The 25,148-nt window shown below is 42.5% G+C and overlaps 2 protein-coding genes across 11 annotated transcripts in view; one reads left to right on the top strand and one right to left on the bottom strand.

The window, feature by feature from the left end:
* Window positions 1-13,304, top strand: part of VPS26C (VPS26 endosomal protein sorting factor C) — a 36,095-nt gene extending 22,791 nt beyond the window's left edge. For 5 of the 6 annotated variants that reach the window (XM_053309210.1, XM_053309208.1, XM_053309207.1 and 2 more), the window contains exons 5-8: window positions 6,193-6,267; window positions 10,010-10,160; window positions 11,492-11,644; window positions 12,712-13,304. In XM_053309210.1, the coding sequence (XP_053165185.1) occupies window positions 6,193-6,267; window positions 10,010-10,160; window positions 11,492-11,644; window positions 12,712-12,794 (462 nt within the window). In that variant the 3' untranslated portion in view covers window positions 12,795-13,304. The remainder of the gene's footprint in view (window positions 1-6,192; window positions 6,268-10,009; window positions 10,161-11,491; window positions 11,645-12,711) is intronic. The other variant, XM_053309209.1, reaches the window with a different exon arrangement.
* A 3,592-nt stretch (window positions 13,305-16,896) lies between these two features.
* The window catches only part of TTC3 (tetratricopeptide repeat domain 3), a 139,210-nt gene continuing 130,958 nt past the window's right edge, over window positions 16,897-25,148 (bottom strand). For all 5 annotated transcript variants that reach the window (XM_053306857.1, XM_053306856.1, XM_053306859.1 and 2 more), the window contains exons 43-46: window positions 22,466-22,583; window positions 20,644-20,871; window positions 20,205-20,291; window positions 16,897-18,500 (exon numbers count right to left, since the gene is read on the bottom strand). In XM_053306857.1, the coding sequence (XP_053162832.1) occupies window positions 18,393-18,500; window positions 20,205-20,291; window positions 20,644-20,871; window positions 22,466-22,583 (541 nt within the window). In that variant the 3' untranslated portion in view covers window positions 16,897-18,392. The remainder of the gene's footprint in view (window positions 18,501-20,204; window positions 20,292-20,643; window positions 20,872-22,465; window positions 22,584-25,148) is intronic.

Genomic DNA, 25,148 nt, shown 5'->3' with positions numbered 1-25,148 from the left:
ACCAAATTACATAGAGACCAAGAAATTCAGAATGATCACTCTGCAGGCTAACCTGCCCTTATTGGCCCACGGAGTATGGGCAGCGACATTGGACCTGAAGGATGCCTACTTTCATGTAGGCATCCAAGAGAACCACCGCAAATATCTCCGGTTCATGGTGGGGAATCAGATATACCAGTGCATGGTTCTCCCGTTCGGTCTATCAACAGCACCAAGAGTTTTTACCAAAGTTATGGCGGTGGTGGTTGCCTACCTGAGGACGCAGGGGGTGATGGTCTACCCGTATTTAGACAATTGGCTCCTGGTCAATCACAGCAGGGAGATCTTGGTCCAACATATAAATCCGGTGATCGGCCTGTTGGAAAACCTTGGGGTCAACATCAATTGGAAAAAGTCGAAGCTCTCCCCAATGAGGCGGGTAGACTTCATTGGTGCAGTGCTGGATTTGGAAAGAAAGAGGGCATTTTTGCCACAAGAGCTCATTCGCCAGATACACTCACTCATCCAGCAATTTATGGGCACCCTGTGTCAATCTGCGGTGCGGATTCAGAAGCTGCTGGGTCTGTTGGCCTCCTGCACTACCACGGTAGAGTACACGCGTCTGCACATGCGCACGTTACAGCAATGGTACCTCCGCAACTTCCGCCCCAATGTGGACAGTCAGAACATGCGCCTAACCATGCCACAGGCAGTCTTGAGCAGTTTACACTGGTGGATGGAGATGCAGAATCTAACACAAGGGGTGTTGTTCGAAGCATTAACCCCAACCCGTTGGGTGACAATGGATGTATCCTTAACAGGATGGGGGGTGTGTGCATTGCATGGACCACTGCATCCAGGGCTCCTGGACACAACCTCAAACTCAGCAACATATCAACTACTTAGAGCTCATAGCAGTGTTTCTGGCCCTGAAGGCGTTCGAGCCGCTTCTCAGAGGAGAGACTGTGCAGCTGCAATTAGACAACACGACGGCGATTGCCTATATCAATCACCAGGGGGGGACAGTCTCTCAAACTGTCTCTGCTTGCCCAGAGACTGTGGGACTGGTGCATGCAGCACGCTGTTTATCCAATAGCACTCCACATATGGGCGGGTGGACAATTGCCTGGCCGACAGGCTGAGCAGAGTCACCAACTACGAACAGAGGCACGAGTGAGAGATAAAGGACATGTATCTCCAGGAAGTATTCAACAAATGGGTGGTCCCCTCTATAGACTTGTTTGCGAAGCATGCCAACAAAAAGTGTGCCAACTATTGCTCATGTGCGGGCATAGGTCGGGGGTCCCTGGGGGATGCATTTCAACACACCTGGGGTGTGGGTCTCCTATATCTATTTCCACCGCTACCTCTTCTGGGTCGAGTGGTAGCACGAATTATTCGGGACAGAGCAGACTGCATTCTACTGACCCCTTGGTGGTCACGCCAACCGTGGTTTGCTCCGCTTCTGCAGTTATCGCGAGGTATCTTCCACAGGTTCCCCAAAAGACAGGACCTGTTACAAAGGGAACAGGGAAGGGTGTTGCATCCCGAAGTTCAGGGCTTGAAAATGACAGCCTGGAGAATCAGGTTATGAAAGATATCTTGCTGAATAGCAGGTGTGAGTCCACTAGGCGTAATTACGCTTGCAAGTGGAAGAGGTATAGAACTTATATGAAAGGAAAGGGGATCAAGCCCTTACATGCCACGCCACGCGAGGTTTTGGTTTACTTGACATCACTGAAATTGATGGGACTAGCCAACGTTTCTATCAAGCTCCATTTGGCAGCCATTTCATCTGGACATAAGGGTTAGGATGGCTCAACTGTATTTTCCCATCCTGAAAGTAAACGTTTCCTAAAGGGCCTTAACAATTTGTATCCACCTGTGCGTCAGCCATTGGAACAGTGGAGCTTGTCCTTAGTATTGTCGGCACTTATGGAACATCCTTTTGAACCGCTGGCTACGATACCCATTAGACTGCTATCCTTAAAGGCTGCCTTTCTGGTAGCAATCACATCTGCGAAGCGAGTGAGTGAGTTGACAGCGCTTCGTGTGGCTAAGCCGTATACTCAATTCTATCCTCACAAGGTAGTTTTGAGGCTGGATCCGCGCTTTCGCACTAAAGTAGTTACTGACTTTCACATAAATCAGGAGATAATTCTGCCTACCTTTTTTCAGGACCCTGAGACTGATTTGGAAAGAGTACTCCACTCATTAGAAGTGCGAAGGGCCCTTCTGTATTATTTGGAGCGGACTCGTGCCTTCCGGAAGAGTAGGAAAATCTTTATCTCATACAAGGGGAGATGTAAGGGTCGTCCGGTTTCGCGCCAACATCTTGCGCACTGGATAGTGGAACTAATCTTTCAGGCATATAAATGCCAGGGCAGGGGCGTAACAAGGCTGGAGTGGGCCCAGAGACAAAACTTTAAAACGGGCCCCTAGCTGATACACACACACACACAGACACACACACACACACACTTCACATGTGACTTGCCTCTGGGGGGCCTCTCGAGGCGTGGGGCCCCCCAGACAGCTGCCTCCCCTTGCCTAATAGTAGTTACACCCCTGTGCCAGGGAGTTGCACCGCCAAGAACAGTGCAGGCACATTCAACTAGGGCTTATGCGGCATCAACAGCCCACCTGTCAGGCATCAAGATGTCAGATATCTGCATGGCTGCCACATGGTCATCTCAGCAGCCATTTATCAAACATTATGCTATTGATTTGAGAATGGCACGTGAAGCAAATTTCGGAAGGACTGTACTGAAAAGGGTGTTAGCGTAGGCTTTGGGTCGACTGCACCCACCTCCAGAGCGGGGAAGCTTGCTAATCACCCACTCCTTATGGTTACAACGGATCACAGTCCAGATAAACAGGTTGCTTACCTGTAACTTATGATCTGGATGTGATCCTTTGTAGCCATAAGTACCCTCCCTGACCATCCCCGCTGCAGTACCAGTTGGGGGAGAAGGGACTATTCAACTTGCAGATTGCCCCTGGAGGCGGTCTGCAAGAAACTGAGGAGGAGACGCCCCAACCACCAATCTTAACGGTCTCAGCACAGCACGTGCAGGTGGTGGAGGGGCGTGAAGAGGAGCTAGACAATCAGCCTGCGAGGTCCCTGCGCAGGCGCAGAACCCATTCCTTATGGCTACAATGGATCACATCCAGATCATAAGTTACAGGTAAGCAACCTGTTTATCTTGTGATTTGTGATGATCTTTTTATTTGCACAAGGGAGGAGAACTCTTGAACAATCCCTCATCTGCAGTAGAAGGTATAGCTTCTCTGTGCATATTCAGTTCAGCGTCGGGGGAATAGCTGAGTCTCTGGAGTGGGACATTCCTCCAGCTTTAACACTGAGACCTTTTTGAGGTGGAAATAAAATTCAAGTCACTTAGTTTCTTTAGAAGCAAGCAGTTCATTGATCCTGTTTGTTTGGGAGCCTCTTGCAAATCTTGTAAATTTGGCCTGGCCCTGGAGTGCTTTTTATTTCCCATTTGGTAAATTTTTAACAATCTGGGAGAAGTTGTTTTCACATTTTCTAAATAATAAGTTATATATTCTCTACTTTCTGATCTCCATCCAAATCTTCATGCAAAATGCCACCAACACCTTCCAAATCCAGGCTAGTGGAGGTATTTTGGGCACTCAGCCCAAATAGCAATAGCAATAGCACTTACATTTATATACCGCTCTATAGCTGGAAGCTCTCTAAGCGGTTTACAATGATTTTAGCATATTGCCCCCCAACATTCTGGGTACTCATTTTGCTGACCTCGGAAGGATGGAAGACTGAGTCAACCTTGAGCCCCTGGTCAGGATCGAACTTGTAACCTTCTGGTTACAGGGCGGCAGTTTTACCAGTGCGCCACCAGGGGCTCCTAAAAAAGATAAAAAAGATGCAAGTAATATGTCTAAAAATTTGAAAAGAAGAAAAGAAAATGAGAGGATTAAAATATATTTTAAAAGACACACAAAAACGAGTGTTTAAAGCAAACTGTATTTCAGTTAAAGAGTTTTTCATGCGACGTGCAGTTTAAAAAAACCCTGTGGAAACAGGATTCAGCTTTCTAATGAAAATTCTGTTTCTCTTATAACAATTCAACACGAATGTATGGCAACTAGCATGCTGTTGGCACAATGAATATTTGATAAGGGAAAGACACATCAGAAAGGGGCCAGAACAAAATAAAACCAGCTGATGAGTGGAGGAACTAAATGCAGCTGTTAGCCTGTCGCCATCTTGAGCCTTCTCCCATACTCAGTCAATAATACCCAGGGAAAACATTTTACTCGATTGATTGATATAGTGAAAAAAAATTTCTGAGAAATTGAATGCATATTATTGATGATCTGCTTTATAAGAAACTCATCTCTGAAAGATTTAGTATCCTTTTAAGCCTCCATTATTAAATAAATTGTCATGATCAACAATGCTCTGATGGTGAGTTGCTGTAAATCCCATAAACTTAATTCATTAGGACAGTGTTCATCATTCAGTGGGCTGCTGGTGGCCCCTGACTTGCCTTCCCTTGCCCGCTGACGGGGTGCTTGCCCGCCATGCCTTCTGCTGCAGGCCTATGCATGGGCTAGCAGCCCCTAGTGGTGTATGCCCTCCCCACTCACTGTAGGGATGTGCCTCACCAGGCACCACAGGCTGCTGAAAAGCAGGGAAGTCATCCCCCCTTGTTTTTCAGCACACCTAGACATCAGTTTTGAGGGGCGGCAGCCTGAAGGAATGGCGGGCTCCTCCGTGGCACATGTCCTCCCCACTCGTTGCTTGAGGGGATTGCTGGGCTAAGCACAGGTCCACGGCAGAAAGCGTGCACCCCTGCCACAACTTCAGAGAAGATCACTGCATTAAGAGTTGCTTCGTCAATGGGCAAGTATTGGTTGTAAGTGCCTAATGACATGTTGTGCTTAGAGTCCAGTCAGACACGGGTATGCCCAACCTTGTTCTTCTTGACTTGATAACATCTATCAGAAGGGGAAGAAGAATCTAAGAGTGTGTCAGGGGGGTGGGGAGTTAAATAACCATTCACTCTAGTAATTGGCCCAAGAAAGGAAAATTTGTGACTTGTTAATACTTATTATTATCCTTGGGGCTCAAGGAGAATTTCTCCAGGAGTGGCTGCACAATGCCTCCTTTAGGGCAATCAGAATCATCACCTCTTATAAGAAGGCAATGATTACTTCCGGGAAGACTTTTCTCAATCCATTTCATTCTGGCTGGCTTTTGATCTTGTAACTGGAAGACCAGTGCTTCTGGGGAATTATTGCTTGCCCCCAGAGTACCACAGAGTGCCATTTTGTCCACCATACTTTTTAACATCTGCATGAAGTTGCTGATTTATTTATTTTGATGATTTGGAATTTGGTGTTATAGCATGCTTATAATAGCCAGCTTTATCTCTCTTTTACTTCTTATTCAGTTGAGCAGGGTGGAAGTGTTAAATCAGTGTCTAGATGCAGTAATGAACTGGATGAGGACCAACAGACTGAATCCTGACAGGACAAAAGTGGTATTGGGATGGGTGCGGGGGCAGTGTCCATCCTGGAATTGGATGTTCAGTCTGTTCTTGATAGGGTTACTCTCCTTCTAAAGTATCAGGTTTGCAGCCAAAGGGTTTTCATAGATCTGGCTCCGTCATTGGATGCCCAAGTGGCATCTGTGACATGGAGCACATTTTACTAGCTAAGACTGGTATATCAGCTGCAGCCTTTCCTGAACAGGAAGGGGGCCTAGTAACCTCCAGACTAGACTAGACTACTTCAGTCTGTTGTATGTGAAGCTGCTTGCAGTTAGTTTCGAATACAGCTGCTGCTTGGAGCTGGACATTGTGATAGTATCTTGATGGTGTTAAAACAGTTCCATGGAATCCTACAGCTCAGAGTGCTTCTGAATGCAGCTCAAAGCTTTGCAGGACTTGGGCTCTGCATATGTGATGCAGACCTTTCTGCACATCAGCTTATGAGCCATCTTGAGAGTTCTTATGTGTGGGGTATATATCTGTGAAATAAAATAGAACTGCCAAAGAGAGTGATCTGGTGGCTCCTTTCTCCCAAAGTCATCCTCTGGCTAGTGTTACTGTTCCTATAGTGGCCCATCCCAATTTTAGCAACACATGACTCCAGCTATAGAACTTCTCAGGCTGCATAAATGGAATAATAGATTTATAGATCTCTTATCTCCTTTTCACTCTGCAGCCTCAAAAGGGTAAACCAACCCCAAGTCCAGTGGACTTTACTATTACGCCTGAAACTCTACAGAATGTGAAAGAGGTAAGACCCTTCTCACTGGATGAAATATAACCACCCTCATGCCTTAAAATAATTTGGGTCAGTTCAAATGCTATGTGAAATCATAACTTGGCTGTACATGAATGAGCCTTGTCTTTGTGCACTCCCTGCTCCCCTTGCATGCTCTGATGTCCTGTTAAGATACAATGGTAGATTATGGCTTGCCACTAAAACAGAAATGAGTAGGGGACAAAGCTCATTCATATTGCATTTCATATTGAACCAACCCTTTTGTTATGAGTGTACGTTACCTCGCCTCCAGGATCAGAATGAGCAGGCAGGGTTGTTCAGGACAATGAACAACAGCAGAAGTGCAATAATTTTTTTTTTTTTTAATTAAGATGGATTGAAAACAAGGGTTAGGTGGGCATTCCCACATGACAGTAGTACACGTATGTTGACTTGTGTGTAAAAACCTTGATTTTCTAAAGTTTAACACTTAGCAGATAAAAAGTGAATAAATCAAAGTGGATTCTTACATGTGAACTACAAGTAGACTCTGTTAATAAACGGTGTTTAACTCCTCTGATGTTAACTTAAATTGAAGCAGAGGAACCAGGTCAGTGATGGGACTCCCGGTGCCAGACCAAGAGAAAGTTGGCGGGGGACTAGTTACCTGGAACTCTAGGAAGGGTTTGTGCTGGCTTTCTAGGCGGAAATATGCATATGAAGCAAAAAATTCTGGATATTGAGTCTGTTCTGTGGCCCACTGTAACGAAGAGTGCTCTCAAGCAAGCTGTTGGGGAAAGCCCAACCTATACTCAGCATCTTGCCGGCCAGGGGTTTGGATTCCCATGAGAAAGTTGATCCATGAGAGCAGGGGTGCATTGTGCTGCAGCTCTTCATTGGCTTACCTTCTCATTAATTAAACTATCTTATCTTCCCAGAGGGTCCTGCTTGTGTGTGGCTCCTGACACATATAGTTAACAATAGAACCTCATGTGTGTGCCTTCCCTTCTCCACTCAATCCTGCAGACTTCCAAGGGGTTTGTGCTGCTCCGTGGATCCAAGCAGCTTAGGGGAGGTAGATTAGGAAAGTCTGGGGATGATCTCTGCATTCTTGGATGGATCAGGCTCAGCTAGGCCCAACATCGTGATGAATGCAAATTAGCTGCAGTGGGATACTCCTGGACAGGGTACCTAGGGATTAAGGTGGTTCCTGGCTAATCAAATAAGAGCTGTCAGCAGAACAGAACATGGGGTCATATTATGGAAAGACAAGGCTCTTAGACAGGGAGCTTGGTCTGCAGCGCCCACAGGGACCATGATGGTTATGACTGGAGGACCCATCCTCAGGACTTGGATAGAACTTTCAAAAGGGCTTGGTTCGGTTTGAACCCGAACTGGGCTTGGTTTGGTTTGAGATGGACCAAATCACCCCACCGGCCTGGTTCGAGTCGAACTGGTTTGACGCCGAACTGTTTGTGCACACCCTTAAAGAGGGTCTGGGGGGGGGGGGATTAAAAATTCCTGGAGATATGGGAAGGGCGGGTCACTACATCCCCTTACGTACCTGATGAATAGTCAGACTAGTGTGAAGTCATGAACCTGGGGTCAGGTCTGGAAAGTGAGAGTGAGGGGCAAAATGCAGTTCCCTTAGGGCAAAAATCATGTGCCTGGAATATTCCAGATAATTCCTATCCTATGGAAGTCAGGACAAAGGAGCATAGAGTTTGGTAAATGATTTGTTAATGTGTCAACCTTGGCGCTGGACAAGTGATTGCCATATCTGCTGGGACAATCACCCAGATGGATTAAAAGGTGGCTTTTTTTGTTTGACCCAGGACTAAATGATATTTAGAGATCAGGATGGTTCATGGGTTTCCTGGGGAATACAGGAAGGAATGCACTTGAAACATGTTAAGTAAACTAACAGGCTATGGGGACTCTGATTCATCAGTCTCAGGAAGGCTAAGGAGATTTTGATACAGAAAGTCAATTTTGGGGCATCAGCATGACTTCAAGGGCATGAGACCTGTTGGCAGGGACCTCATATTTGTGACTTTTCTGACATTTCCTTTGCCAGCGTGTACATGCATCTGGCCTTGGATTTCAAAATACAGGCCCTTCATGCCAGCACCATGTAAAGGGGTGCACGGAGGGGTTTCCAGGGTATCCAAAAGGGCAATTTCCTGTAATACTTTATATGATGTTGTGAGCCCTTCTGCCTATTGAGATCGCCTGGGGAGGTCCCTCTTCAGTTGCCACCAGTGGTTACTCAGGGACAGGCTTTCTCCATTGTCACCCCATGGCTACTCAGACAGGCGTTCTCCATTGCCAACCCAAGACTTTGGAATGTGTTCCCTGTTGAAATAAGCTGCCCCATCTTATTTTTAGATTTTTACAGATTTTTAAAGGACTGTTAACACACATTTATTCACCTAGGCTTTTAATTAGATTTATAGGATCTATTATTGTGTTAAATTTTAAATTTTGTTTTCTAATCTGTGTTTTATTGTAAACTACTCAGATATGAGTTTTGGGCAGTATACAACTATGCTAGATAGATAGATAATATCTATCTATCAAACTGCCCTAAGCCTTTTGGAAGGGCGGTATAAAAGTTTTAATAATAAATAAAATAAAATAAAATAAACAAACAATATATCTGGATTGCATGAATTTGGCCCTCCTGTAGATTTTGGATTAGAACTTCCATCATCCTTTTATATTGGCCACTATAGCTGGGGATGACGATGATGATGATTAATTCGAGTTCGAGTATTTATCAGAGTATTTTGGGAGTTCTATTCCAAAAACAGCCCTGCTTAATATGATGGACGACAGTATTTTTCCTGGGTTTGACTCTAGTCACTGTAATGAGAAGAGTATAGGAGAACCTCATTATACATAGATTCTATATCCGCTGTTTCACATATTCATGTGTGTCTTATTTTATTTATTTATTTATTTACTTACTTACTTACTTATTAATTAATTAATTACCCAATTTCAATATTCGCGGATATGCAAAGGTTAAAAACCACATATCCATGGTTCCTAGAGGGCCAGAAGTTACTTCGGAGGTTACTTCTGACCACCATTTTGTCCATGGGAGCCATTTGTGACTCATTTCAGCAAAATATTGGGAAAATTCTGTGATTTGGGGAACTGTTTTGGACATTGGCGGGGCATTACTGGATGCTAGGAGACCCACAGAGCATGGTAGGGCACTTTATTTGGCCTATTATGGTGTTTTTTGGTTGGGGTGGGTTTTTTGGGGTTTTTTGGAAGTAATCTTTGGGAATTTTTGAAATAATCTTACTAAGGGAAATCCTTGGCACAACCCTGTATGTGTTTGAAATAATCTCTCTAGTAATATCCCACACATCCATAACACCATCTCCTTTAGAGTTGAGGAGATCAGTTAACCTGAATGAATGTTTCAATATTAGGAAGCCAGTTTCAGATAATTAGGAATTAAGATTTGCAACTATGTCAGAATTTTCTAAGAAATTCCTAGTACGTGTACATCAAGTAGGTTCGTGACACTGGGGGAAAAAAGTTTGGATAGGTGATTTAGGATTAAATCTTAATTTTGCCATATTAGGAATAGGCAACCCATAGCCAGAGTTGAGATTAAAAGGATATGATAAAGATCTGGTTGGGCAATTCTTCAGTATTCCATCCTTTATTTAATTCTTAAAGAGGTGATGTAGAGAACTAGATCCTATTTCCAGGATATTTTTGACTAGTTTTTTCTCTTATTGAATTTTGCATTTAGAGAGCATCACTCCCAAAGTTTCTCATCAGAGGTCACCTCAACTCAACAAACTGCATCATAACACAGCCACTAACAGGAGAGCTGGTGGTGGTGAACTCAGAAGCTGCAGTTAAGAGTATTGAACTTCAGTTAGTACGAGTAGAAACCTGTGGTAAGTATTTATGCATGTGTTAATGTGTTCCAGTTTTTAAAAGCAATGTTAATAACTACAATATTTGCATCCTCATTATTTAAAATGCAATTGAAATAACTTCTTTCTTGATATATCATCTTGTTTAGACAGCCACAATAAAGGCTGCTTTATATGTAAGAAAATGTCTATGGAGAAGGCACTTAATTCTGATATGGTAAGGAGCTACATAGGCCATAGCATATGATCTTATTAAGGATGTGTAGAACATTTCTCTGGCGAAACATTTCCACTCAAAACAGGCCATTTCAAGCTTGAAACAGAACACCTTTTAAATAAAGGGCCTGTTTTGCGCTCAGAGCAGAACAATTCCCATTTTGATGGTCTGAGTACCATTTTGGAGGTCTGTTTTTCCTTGCTGATTGGTTTTCTGGCACTAGCTTCCGATTGGTTTGCAATCTTGCTTCTTGGTTGGCTTGTTATACAAATTAACTGTTATAGGCAACGGTGCCCCCCATTGGCTGGGGGGGAGGGAGGAGGAAATTTTAAAATATTTTTGAAGGGATTGGGAGGTAGAGAGAGAGAGAGTCCTTATACTGTGCCTCTCTTGAAGAAGAGGATAGGATTGGAGGAAGGTTGGTTTGATTTTATGGTTTTCTTTTCTCAGCAAGCATGCAGATGCTCTTCCCAGAGTGGCCTCATCCCCCAGGGGGAATATCTTAAGAATGTTGCTACTGCTCAGATTTCTTCCTGCTCTTTCTACCTTGCCTGCCACAGAGAGACAGGAGGACAGAGCAGTTATGGCCTGGGCAACTCAGCTCTAAGCTCAGCTGACCCCCATAGAATCCTATGGGTTTTTTGGAGAAAGGTTAAAAATGTCCATTGGCCTATTTATTTTGTGGATTGGTTGGTAGGTACTACCCATCGTGCCCTACCACCCAACCCACCTTGGTGTCCCTAGTAAGCTATCCATGCGGAACAATGGGGTGTTTTGCATTCCCTATGGCCAAAACACTTGAAACTTTTCGAGTTTGTTCCATTGAAACAGTCAGCTTGATTACTGTTTCAACAGAATGTTTTGTTTAGTTTTGCATTTTGTTTCAAGCTGGAAACAGAATACAAAATCCGTTTTGTGCATATCCCTAAATCTTGTGTGCAATCCTACATACTATAATTTGCATGTCTGTAGGCTCATCACACACTAGGGATGTTTATTCTACCACATTGGTTCCTACTTGAAAATAGCTCTTGTTTAGGAATTTTCTAATATGAAGCAGCCCACTTCACACTGGGATATATTATCAAGATTTGGTTGCTTCTCAATACCACTCTTTAATTCCACTTTTGTAAAGGCTGTGCTGAAGGCTATGCTAGAGATGCCACAGAGATCCAGAATATTCAGATTGCTGATGGAGATGTCTGCAGAAATCTTCCTGTTCCAATTTACATGGTGTTCCCCAGGCTATTTACCTGCCCTACACTAGAAACTACAAACTTCAAAGTTGGTAAGAGATCTGTTTTGAATTACTAGCGTGAAAGGCATTTTGAATCTCAGTTCTCAGTATCCAATGGACGTTGCATGGATAGGTGCTGACTAGCAATTTTCATGGATCCAGAAAGGAACTGCAAAAAGCAAAGTGACTTGCTACTTGTTTTCCCAATAAAGCTGAAGCACTAGCTAAGTTTGACTTGGAGGTGGCAGTTTAGAATTTCTTTTAAAGTTTTGAAAAATCCTGGCTTCCCAGGTTCACAACAGGAATAGGGTGTACCTTGGTCTTTTGGTAGAAAGACCAACTAGTTTACTTATTGCTGGACTAGAAATATTTTAAAGCAGTTTTTCTTGCTTTTGGAATGATTTGCCTTTTGTTTTGCAACACTATCCGCTGTATCTTGGTGTGCCCCATCTGTGTTAATCCTGCAATTGTCTATTGCCAAGACAGATTGTGTATTTGAGAAGAATGGCCTTGAGGTGTTCCCCAGCCACTTCCAGTGTGTGGGGTAACAAATATGGCCTCTACTGATCAACTATCTCTCCCCAAAGGCAAGAGAACCAACCAGGTCTGTGCTGCCTCAGCCATATAAAGAGATGGTAAAACAGGCTGCGCAACTCTCCAAGGGAAAGGAGAGAGACTTTATCCATACAAACCTTGGGGAGATGTGTTCACAGACATGCCCGGGACGTGGAAGCACCTGCAGGCTCTTTTGTGTGAAACCTGCTTGTAAAATAAGCTGGGTATAGTATCTGGTGCCCAAGGAATGGCACTGCTTTGCATTTCTGTAGTTGGGCATGAATCAGCTGTCCACTTAAGAATTTCTTCTGTGTTAGTTACATACTTAACCTGCCCTTCTTCCAAAGAGCTCAAATGTACATCCCCACATTTCATCCTTGCAATAATCCTGTAATGTGGGTTAGGCTGAAAGATGGTCTCCCAACAGGCTCACCAGGTCTTCTAACATGCTTACCATCTTCAAACTAGTTTATAGGGCAAAACTATATTTAAGACTGTTGAGCCTGTGACATAGAGCTGGTATTATGTTGTTTCTGCTAATTCCAGGATTTCTTTCTTTCTAGAATTTGAAGTTAACATTGTTGTCCTCTTGCATGACGATCACCTCATCACAGAGAATTTTCCACTGAAGCTCTGCAGGATGTGACTAAACTAGAACTGTTTCAGGACACTGTAGGACCAGATGCCTCCCATCTGTTGGGAACCCAGTGCACTGGAACTGAAGGGACAAAACTATGTGATATTTCTGTAACAGTAAGAATTAGATGTTCTGAATGGTAATAAGAATCACAAGTTGACATTCTAAAAGTGATCTCATGAGGTCAGTATAAAATAAAAACCCAACGAAACTTGTCCTTGCTTGCATGAGGTACTTAATCAGACTATGTTGAAGAGCTGACTCTCCTTCTGCCTAATCTGTCTGCTTTAACATTGCCTCTATTTTTGCAGTGTCTTGCACATGTATATTTGGAAAAGTAGGGAGGCCTAACAGTCAAATGTGGACTGGTTGGCAATATGGCATTTGGACCAAAACCACTTCCTACCCATGCCTTGGAATTTGCTTGCTGTGATAAGACTATATTCATTTTGGAAGTTTGCAAGTCCTATTAGGACACCTTGCTTTTAAATCTAAATAAAACAAGAGTAATGGAAACTACTGACCTGTGCAATGGTTAATATAATATAAATAGCACACAATTGTGGATTGAAGGATTGGTCATAAGGATCAAATCTGGTTCATCTGCACTCAGAATATTATGGTGCCATGTCCTGATCAGATTGTCTCAGGTGAATTTCATCTCATTCTTGGCTTGGCTTTTGGTGGGTGTAGAACTTGGTTTCCTGCTAGCTGCCTCGAACCCTTGGGATGGGTTGGGCTTGAAATTCAGGATACATTTTGACATGTTAAAGGGTACTGCTCATGAACAAAAGGGATTCCGCCATAGTAATATTCCACCCTCTACCTGAATCAGCCAGGTGCATCTGGTGTTTCAAGGGGAGTAAGAGATGGAAGGAACAGTCAGCCAAAGCTCCCTGGAGCCAGAGAATACCGTCCCCAAACAAGAAGATATGGTCTTTATTCCATGGACACTTGAAAGCCTATGCCCCTCGGGGGCGGGGGGAGATTTTTTTTCATCTTCTTGGGTGCAGGGTGCTTTGATGCTGTAGGGATGGGAGGCCTTTGCAAAGACCTTGGCAACAGCAGAAGCTTCAAGGGCAATTCAACATGGGAAGCAGGTATGCCCTGACCTTCCACTATGGTAGAATGACCTCACTAAATAGAACCCTGCCCTGTGAGTTTGTATGTGCACAACTGAAGCATTGCTGCACGCTGCAGAAGAGAAGATATAGAAATATATAGACTCATTCTCCCTACTTGTTTTGTGAATGTGAGATTAAGAAGTAAGAGCAGTACGAGTCAGAAATACACTAGCCGAAAGTGAGCTGCCTGTTTTATTCTGCACTTCTCCTGCCAGCCCTGCTTTGGAATCGACCAGCAGTTGTCAAATATCTGGAATTTGGGGAATTCACAGAATACACAGGTACCACTTGACTTCAGTATTATTTTATAGGTTTAGGATGCACACAGCCAATAAGGGCTGTGACTACAGTGCTACTTGTAGTAGCTGAGCATGCTCATAGTGGGCAAGAAGCATATGTCCAGTATGGGATCAGTGGACCAAACCAATCTATTCTGTTGGAATTTTGTGCTGGACACTAACAAAAGTCTTTAAGCACAGATCCAAATCCTCTATATGAATGGAGCTCCATTAATTCCTTAAGGAAGGGATCCAGGTGAGAGTGTGGTTGGGATCAGCCTACAAAAGGCACTCCACATTAAACTGGCAAAGATGGAGGGGGTTTTATCCTAGCAGACTTTCAGGAAGATATTTACATTATATAGCAGGGGCCCAGGACCTATACTATGGCATAGAATGTGAAGTTGGGTATAGGCCTGGCATGCAGTAAGGCAAACTGACAAATCAGTGAGAGCAGCTATTTAGCCATCCATCCCATCCTTACAGATACTGCCTTTGGAGATGGTTCCCAAGAAGGCAGTATTTATCATTTGTCATAGCCCATAGCAATTCTTAGTGAGTGAAGGTATGCTTCTCTTGATTCAGCAGTTCAGATGGTTCAGTCCTGTGACAAGTAGTCTTAATTGGGAAATGTGACATCACATCAGCCTTCTGTCTGCTTCGCATTCACGATGCTGGTTTCAACCTCCTAGGCTTCTGCTTTTAAAAGATCCAAGTGGATATGGTCCAGCTGATGGGATGCTTGATCCTTCTGTATGGTACGTTTCAGTATTGTGCTAGAGAAAGCAGATAGGTTTGGGTTTCTGAAGCAAACTACATGATTATTCTCTTCCTATCCCTGGGGAAAACTCCTAGTGCTGTTACCTCATACAGAAATTTGCCAATTTGGCTAAAGAACAGGGTGTCCCCTGGCATCGGAGGATCTGTTATCCAAGTTCATTTGTGGAGTTGAAGTGGACACAGCTGGCCAGCTACTGGGAAGAAAGCCAAGTAAGCAGAAAAGAATGCTAAAGAGTTGTTAAGGGGCATCTTAGTTTAGCCTGCTAGGCAGTAGCAGCAGGAATAGTTGTCTTCATTTATTATTATTATTTCTTGTTTACACAGTCAGACAGCTGTTATTGACTGGTTTGTTTTATCCAGACATTGAGTCCTTCCCTAGGACCTGGGATGCCAGAATTTTATTATCAATATTGTTCTTGTTATTATTATAGATATCATTGTAGAATAAAGGCTGTTCCCAGTAAAGTTGCTTTTTGTAATTGGCTGATGGTGATTTCTGTGGCCGCATGGTGTTGAGGTGCTCTTCAAAGTGTTTTGGAATTGCACCTAGGGCACCAATTACTACTGGGATTATTTTGGTCTTCTTCTGCTACAGCCTTTTAATTTCAATTTGTAGATCTTTGTATTTTGTTATTTTTTCCATTTCTTTTTCTTCTATTCTGCTATCACCTTGTATTGCTATGTCGATTATTTTAACTTGTTTCTCTTTCTTCTCGACTACAGTTATATCTGGTGTATTGTGTGGCAGATGTTTGTCTGTTTGTAGTCAAGTCCCATAATATTTTTACATCTTCATTTTCTACCATGTTTTCAATTGTATGGTCCCACCAATCTTTGGCTACAGGTAGCTTGTATTTTTTGCAGATGTTCCAGTGTATCATCCCTGCTACCTTGTCATGCCTTTGTTTGCAGTCAGTCTGTGCGATCTTTTTACAACAGCTGATTAGGTGGTCCACTGCTTCTTTACAAAGGCGGCACTTGCTGGCATTTGTTCTTAGTGCCTGTTCTTGTGCAGCCAGTATTAAACCCTCTGTTTCTTTCTTCAAGTTGCCATTCTAAAGCCATTGCCAGGTCTTGGTGATCAAGGCCTCTTTTCTCCTCCTCTGTTTGATGGACTTGCAGCATTCCTCTTCCACCTGAGCTGTGAGGGAGGTATAGCCTATCTACATCACTGCGGGGGTGCGCAGAGCATGATTGATAGTCATTATTTTCCTGGTCTTACGATCTAGGATCTCTAGCTCTGCCTGGGTCAGGTATAGCCCAGGTGTTTATGGCTTGTATGGTGTTCCCGCCATTGAGTTTGGACTTGAGGATTTTTCTAACTCTCCTGATTATTCACTTCCAATTTTTCTTTTAACTTCAGTGTGTGCAATGTTTTTAGCCTGGAGAATGCCCAAGTATTTGTAGTGTTTTTTTCTCTTCCAGGTTCTTGATTCCATTGGACAGTTCTGTTCCTTATGTTTTTGATATTTTTCCTCTGTTCATTATTAATGCAGCACACTTGTCCAGTCCAAACTCCATTGCTATATCGCTACTGAATATTATTATTTACATTTTATATCCCGCTCTTCCTGCATGGAGCCCAGAGCGGTGGACTACATACTTAAATTTCTCCTCACGACAACCTTGTGAAGTAGGTTAGGCTGAGAGAAGTGACTGGCCCAGAGTCACCCAGCAAGTATCATGGCTGAATGAACTCAGGTGTCCCCGGTTCTACCTAGTCCAGCATTCTAACCACTACACCACAGTGGCTCTTATGTGATGCAATGAAGGGGATGAAGGCCCAGCATTGCTTCCTTTTGCGTGCTGACACCAAGCCTGCTCAGATCCAGCAAAAGAAAGCTAGTGAAACCTACAAGGAGTTATCCTGGATATTAAAGCACTGAACTAAAATTCATTTCAAAAAAAAACCCTGTCAAGACAACTGCATATGGTTGATACTGTTCACAATTTATTTGTTCACAAAATGTAAAGTTTGACATAATGCATTATGTGGATTACAGAAGTGGCCATCTCAATATAGTAAATGCAGGCAATAGATTAAATATGCCTAAAATGCTGAGGATAGTCTGGACACTTCTAAAAGTTCTTTAACACTTAAAATTAAAATTGGAAGATACAGTAAGAATTATGATAGAGCTCAGTGATATAGCACAACATGTGGGTTGGTGATGGGACAGTTTTGGTGACCAGCTTATCTGATTTTTTCTTAATTTGAATAACCTTTTAGAGTCCATATAAAGGTGATTCATGTAAACAAAGCCATGCCCATATGTCTGGATGGGGATATGACCAGTGAACATGGTGTGGCATGTGCTGAGCACATTTGTGAGACTAAGAGGGGGATGAAAACATACAGCTGTCTGCATGTAGGGACTGTCCTCACAAGGGAATGGATCAGAAACCCAGTCACTTCTGTAAGATCCAGTGTTTGGAATTTTATATTCAAATATAACTATATTCAGAAGTAATTATTTCAGGGTGGTAACCAAACTCTAGTTTTAAAAAAAACCAACCTAGCTAAAGCAGGTTTGTTTATTGGTGCTTATTGAGGGGAAATAATAGGCTTCTGTAAGAATGTTGGTGTATTGCCACACAAGTACTCAGACAATTTGGATCCAGCTTATGTTAAAAATATATATATCCTGCTCAAAGGGCTGTCATATACCCATGTCAAAATAAGCTTAACGGTGGAGTGCCAGCCTACCCCTTATACACACTGCATGCATTTGCACCTAGCTTTCTTCTACTCTCAGTTCTTTGGATCCAACATAATGTACTTTAGATTTGACGCCAGGAGTGATCAATGAAGGGCAGGGCACTAATGCAAGAACTGTACACTTATCAAATTTCTGGATGTTTGAACCTTCAGCTGGAATCTTCAAGCTGTGCTACTGCACGCACGTAATATCTGAAGATGGTCACCTGTTTCACCAAGGATCAACAGGAATCAGACTCATAATTCACTGAACAATGGTGAGGCTTCTGCCAACTCGTATCAGCTGGTCCATGATCTCGATTCAAAAACCATACAGTTCAGAAACACTAGCAGTTGATTTATCATTAAAATTTTTAATACAATTTTTTTATTCAAGAGAATGACATCTATTGGGTAGAGCCTGAAGGCTGTGAAATCAGTTTTGTAGTGATGCAACCAAGTTACATGATAGATAAAAATCAGTTTACTACTGGCAAGAAAACAAATGTGGAATCCCATCGGGTATTGTATAAGCAATCGGGAAGAATGGCAGAACTTGTAATATTTGCAAAATTTACTATTTGCCTCTCTCTCTCTCTCGTTTAAAGGAATTTACTGTATCTATCATGCTACTCCATAAGCAGAACAGACTACACACACCTTCATTATCATGGTTCTAAATAATTTGAATTGCATGTTCTTGCTAATCTATATAGTTCAACAAAATTTAAGTAGCTCTCTTTCGACCAGGAAGCTCAGGGTAATCTTCAGGCAACAGAACGTGACGACGGCAGGTTGGGCACGTACTATGTTCCTTAATCCATGGCCCAATACACTATATGAAACAAGAAGATTTCAGAAATCTTTTGTTAGAAACAAGTCACAGCTATAAGACAGGCAATATTTTGCTTAAAATATTTAAAAGCAGTGTTAACACTTTCTCATAAAAGGCCAACCTACATCTGTGTTTTAAACATAGCTTTTAATTCTTCAGTATGCATAAAAGCTGCAATAACACTTTCTAAGACCAGTTAAACCAAAACTGCTTCAAGCTTTGAATTCAAACATTTTCAAAGGATCAGTAGTCAGTGTACTATTTTAAAAAGCTGATAGATTATATGATTTGGACTGTTAATAGATTAAAGGATTGTGTGTTGAATTGGGAAATACTGGAAGGAGAAGCTAACTAGCAATTCAATCATAACCACCATTTGTTCTTAGAAAATAGAGGGCTTTTTTGTGTGCATTTCCTATTAGTTATACCAGAACAATAGCTCCAATATATAAACCAGCACGCTCTGAGTTTGCAACCTGGCCCCAGTCAAAATTTGTCTGTACCATCTCTAAAAATGAAAGGTTTGACTGAATGGTTAAGTTGTGTGAACTAAAGCAGTGTATCTGAAAGCTTGTAACCCTAGCAATAATCATTGACATTTATATAGACATTCTGAGCAGTGCTAACTTTCCAAAATAAGAGATACTGGTGCTCAAGCTTGCTAAGAAGCCTTACCCTCTGCTCTTATGCAACTTGGCTGAAAATAAAAGTAAAAGGGTTGGCTCTGGTAATTCATGGCCACTCTACAGTCATAACTACCGTGTTTCCCCCCAAACAAGACAGTGTCTTATATTAATTTTAGCCCCCAAAAATGCACTAGGGCAATTAGCGGTACATCAGAAATTACTGCTAGGTCTTACTTTCGGGGAAACAGGGTACCATCCACGCAGGGATAAAAATACACGGACGCCATAGTATCTGGCCAGCATATCTATAGGCACAGCCAGAAGGGCAGTTTGGAAAAGTGCTGCTGTAATCCTAGGAACTGCCAATTTGTTGTAGACGCCTTACAGCCACCATGTGACTGGCCACATGCATGACTAAGGATAGCTTGGGTTACACTACCAGGAAGTGATTTCTGGCCTTCAGAAAAAAAAGCCCACTTAGCAGAAATGACAAGTCAGATTTTGGGTCTGACTGGCCATTTCAACTTAAATCATTTTGAATCGTGCTTTTCATTGCTCAGGCCCAATCCTGGAAGCAGTTAAAAAAGCAAACTTTTTTTAGCAAATATTTTTGACCAAAGAAGGCAGCAATCCTAAGTACTGACACCATTGGACAAAGTGTAACACACTTCCAAGTAGAAATGCACAGGATTGCACTACATTGTCAATTCATGTGAGGAGTTCCTTCAGCCATTGCAAACAACTATCCATGCAACTTTTGAACTGAGTAGTCAAACATATAGTCAGAGGCAGCTCCTGATGAAAACAGATGGAAATGAGGCTGCCAAAAATCATGCAAATTGCTGACTGTTTCAGTGATCACCCAGTCCACACAATGCATTTGTCTTCAACAGGGCTGCACAACTTCAGATCTCCAGCTGTTGGACTGCAACTATCATCCCTGACCACTGGCTACTGTGGCTGGGGATGATGGGAGTTGTAGTCCAACAGCTGGTGGGCCAAAGTTGTGCACCTCGGTCTACAGCTTTATAAGCAATAAAATTGTGAGTTACCTTTTTGGACTGCTTGTCCCACTTACCACTTTGTGAAATCTGTGTCCACAGTCTAGTACATGCAACATCTCCAAACTTAGTTCCTCATGACATATTACACAGGGATCATTGTCCTATATAAACAAATGCATTTACATACATTTTAGGGTCTTAAAACACAATGGGGATACTGAACAGATGCCTCTGCCTGAGACCCAAGAGAACTGCCTCCAATGAGAATATAAAGGACTGGGTTAGATGAATCAATTTAGATTCCCGGTGAATGGAGGGGACGTCCACCAATTCATCTTCTGACTTCTAAGATACTAAAAACTGCCTGCTTTCCTAAAGGCTAGAGCCTTAAAATGACAGACATAAAGCAAGCAGTGTGAGCATAAGTGATTCACTTCAGTATCAAATTATTCATATATTTAGCAAATACTATTTTAAAAATTGGAATTAGCTATATTGACACAGGAGACCTACAGTGACATCACTTGATTTCTTCCACTTCGTTTTTGATGCTCCTCCAACAGTTTTCCAAGGCACCTGAACTGACTGAGGTGGAAAGGTGGTTTTCTTTGCCTTCTCATTAGACACAGATGGATTAGGCACACTTCGTCCTAGAGACTTTAATACTTTTTGAGTCTTACTTCCACTCTGTCCTGAAGCACGAGAGGGTGGCTTCTCTGTTTTCCCTGTGACAGACTGAACCTGTAGACAAACACAATAGAAACTCTGACAATATTTTCTTAAATTTTCCCTCTATCCTTCCAATACTCAGGACAGCTAATAAAGGTAGAAGGGTATTATTATTTTATTTATTTAACATATTTTTATACCGCCAAAAACGTACATCTCTGGGCGGTTTACAACAAAATAAAAACAAAGTAAAACATTAGTTAAAACAAAAAGTTTAAAACGTTACCAAAACTTAAAATTTTTAAAATATTTTAAAATAGAATTCAAACCATTAAAACAATATTAGTTAAAAGCCTTGGGTGAACAGATGTGTCTTTAAAGACTTTAAAGATATCACTTAAAACAGACATCCCAGATTAATATTTCAGACATAAACAAAATTACAAAAACAGGCCCCCCCCTTCTTTTAATACTACCCTTCGACTACCAAGCTAGAGGTTGCTGGTTCAAATCCCAGACTATGGGAAACACCTATCGAACAGCAGCGATATAGGAAGAAATCGAAAAGCACCATCTCATATTGCACGGGAGGAGCCAATGGTAAACCCCTCCTCTGTGGTTGTCAGGAGTTGACACCGACTCAACAGCACACTTTACCTTTATCCTTCCTTCAAAGGGTTCAGGGTGACACACATGCTGTCTCCACTCCATGGGCTTAAGTGGCTATGTATTGAGGTAAGAGAAGAATGGATGACAGTGTGCAGATCCTGATCTCCAAAAGGCACAGCCAAATTAGTGTATCCCAATGCAACTGTTAGAAGTGTACCCTTGGCCACAACCATTTGATTTTCCAGTACAAAAGACAGGTTCAGAAACACACTCCAGATTGTGCAGCTAATCTCATAGGGCTACAGTTAACCCAATCACAGGTGCACCTCCTCTCCAAGTTATCCATCAGTGTTGCTTTGATCTAGTCGGAATTCTGCCTCAATCGGAGGTAAATTCATAGCCTTCATGGAGCTTTGAAATATTGAGCTCTATTAGACAAAGAAGGCCTTAATAGACCATGAAACTTCTAATCAAGTTGGGAGAACTCAATGCCATAACAAGAGACCACCTGAACTAAGAAGGCTACAGAAACTTTCTGGTGTACAGAAAGATTCTGTACACTAACAGACTCTTTAGTGTGCTTTTGATCCCTAAAATCAGTAAAAACATTAATAACTGGTCACACTGTGCACTAAATATCTTTGAAAGAAAATAGCACTCTAGCAGTCAGCTGCTACCCATCCCAATGACCTCCACTCTTGGACTGCTGTTGAACCAAGTGTCTGCCTACAGTCAGCAGGGCCAAAATTGGTTCCACAGCTAGCTCCAATTCCAAGCTGAGGGCTTCTGTATACGCAGTGCCTGAATGTCCTAAACTGAAAGAAAAGTGAGAAGGGGCAACAGACTGAATTTTCTTAATCCTCTTCTCAACATACTTCCTTACATCATCTGCTCCCTTTCAATCATTATTGTACTATAAAGACAGTAAAAGAAAGTATCCATTTGGAATTTGTTTCAGTTTTAGTATTCCACACATCTCATCTTATTTCACATACATTACATGTTTTTGCCATGTTTTGCAACTGCATAGAGTCAGACTTTGGGGTGGGGATGATACCTTTTTCTTATTTGGATGATCCAGAATAAGTTCTGTCACTAAGGTAAGGAGCTCATTGGGGTTGAGCTTTTTCCTGTTCTTCACTTCTACTTCTTTTATAAAGTTCTTGAAATCTGAGCTGCAGAAGAGAGAAGGAAGAAGAGCAGAGCCTCACAACAATGTGATTACCCGCAAGCGGTGTCTTGCAGAAATGTCAGCCCCCTACCCGCCACCACTGCTAAAACCAAAAGCTTAACATGCACATTAGCAACGTCACACATAGTAAAAGCTGCTGCCTCCACTATAATTTCTTCTTAATAATTAAGTCTGCTGGCAACAGTGAAAATGAGGATATCTATTTTGCACTGTTCCTAGTTCAGAAGATGGAACTTGACCTGACAACAGTCTGACGGAACATGCAATTTCTTTAAGCCATTTCAGAAAAATGTATGCAAGTTGGATAGCACATAATCTAAACCCAGACAAAACATTCCACATAGCACTAAAGCCCCTTAGGACTAAAATCAAGAAACAAGTATTTGAGCAATAAGAAATGGACATTCAAGATCTAAAAATTCAACCAATATATGAAGCTACCTTACACTGAATCAGACCATTGATCACTGACTGGCAACTGCTCTACAGGGTTTCAGACAGGTATTCCCAGTCTTATGTAGAGATGTCAGAGAAGGAACCTGAGACTTCCCTGCATGCAAAGCTGAGCCATTTTGGAAGGGCGGTATACAAATGCAATCCAATCCAATAAATAATAATAATGTGCTTTGAGCTATGGATCCTCCCCTTGAACAACATAATTTCAGAGTTTGGAAGTGAGACTCTGCTTAGCTCTGCACCAATCAATGTAATGAGAGAGAGAAACAGCTGAGGAACACTTTCCTGTGGATGGTAATACACAGGTATACAGATAAGGCAAGGTGTTGGAGAGTGTGGTGGCAACTCAGCTCCATGCAGTCCTGGATGAAACTGATTACTTAGATCCTTTCTAGTCTGGCTTCTGACCTGGATGAGGGAGTGTGACTCTGTTGATCCTCCTGGACCTCTTGGGGGCTTTTGATACCATCAACCATGGTATCCTTTTGGGACGTCTCTCTGGGTTGGGACTTGGGAGCACAATTATACAGTGGCTCCGCTCCTACCTGGAAGTTTGTACTCAGGTGGTGATACTGGGGGATGCCTGCTCCACCCCTTGGCCTTTGGCTTATGGGGTGCCACAGGGTTCTATTCTGTCCCCTATGCTGTTTAACATCTACATGAAACCTCTGGGAGAGGTCATCGTGGGTGTGGGCTGTGGTGCCATCAGTAGGCTGATGACATCCAGCTCTACCTATCTTTTAAATCAGCAGACACCAGGGAGGCAATGGATGCTCTGAACTAGGGCTTGGAGGCTGTTCTGGACTGGATGGGGGCAAACAAGCTGAAACTTAATCCAGATAAGACGAAAGTGCTCTGGGTTGGTAGAACTGACCATCTAAGTAATGAGATAAATCTGGTCTTGAACGGGATCACACTCCCTCTGAAAGACAGAGTCCACAGCTTGGGGTGCTTCTGGACCTGACACTGTCCTTTGAGTTTCAGGTGGTGGCAGTGTGCAGAAGTGCCTTTTACCAGCTACAGCTGGTATGCCAGCTGCGACCCTACTTGGAGAAAGTCGGACCTGACTTCAGTCACTCGTGCTTTTGGTAACATCCAGATTGGACTACTGCAATGCACTCTACGTGGGACTGCCCTTGAAGGCAGTTCAGAAGCTTCAGCTGGTCCAGAATACTGCTGAAAGGATGCTCATGGGCACAAGTTGCTTCATGAGTGTCACACCCATCCTATGGCAGCTTCATTGATTACCAGTCCACTTCTGGCTAAATTCAAGGTGCTGGTCTTGACCATTAAAGCTCTACACAGCTTGGGGCCGGAGTACCTGTCAGACCACATTCGCCCATATGAACCTGCCAGGGCCCTCCACTCATCATCTTAGGCCCTGCTCATGGCCCCACCACTAACAGAGATCTGGTTGGTGGGGACTAGAGACAAGGCCTTTTGGGGTGTGGCCCCTTGGCTTTGGAACGCTCTCCATGAAGAGCTTCATCATGCTCCCTCCCCTCAATGTTCTTAAACAACAACTAAAAACACATTTTTTTAAAAAAAGAGGCTTTTTAATGCTCCATCTTTGGTTATATCTGGTAGGTTCTTGAGTTTTTAGAATTCTCAATTTTTATCTTTTAAAATAACTTTTAATTTTAAATTTAATTCTGATTGTGGTTTTAGCCTAACTTAACTTGTTTACTTAATTTGGTTAATTTTATTACTTTTATTTTACATTGTATTTATTTTATAGTTGTGAGCTGCCCTGAGCAGTAGTATACTGGAAGAGTAGGGTATAAATATTTTAAACAAACAAACAAAGGAGACAATGCCAAAGTTCTCAACTGTGTGCCTCAGTGGCATACATATGCTAAGGCAAGACTCATGATGAATGAACCACAAAGATAAGATTCAGTTGCCCCAGTATCTTGTTCACAGTAATGAGATAGATCATGTGAGACTTTTAATACACCAATCTGCTTTGAAGTGCTTCTATTAGCACATATTATTTAATATAGAGAAGTATACAGTCAGAAGAAAATAAAATGTGCATTATCCTGCCATGTATCTGTTTTAAAGAGTTGCTATACAGCTGTACCTTCTATAA

The sequence above is a fragment of the Hemicordylus capensis genome, chromosome 3, assembly GCF_027244095.1.
Source record: "Hemicordylus capensis ecotype Gifberg chromosome 3, rHemCap1.1.pri, whole genome shotgun sequence".
NCBI classification, from domain to species: Eukaryota; Metazoa; Chordata; class Lepidosauria; order Squamata; family Cordylidae; genus Hemicordylus; species Hemicordylus capensis.
The sequence above is the reverse complement of the archived record's forward strand: the minus strand, read 5'-3'. Positions and strand labels throughout refer to the sequence as shown.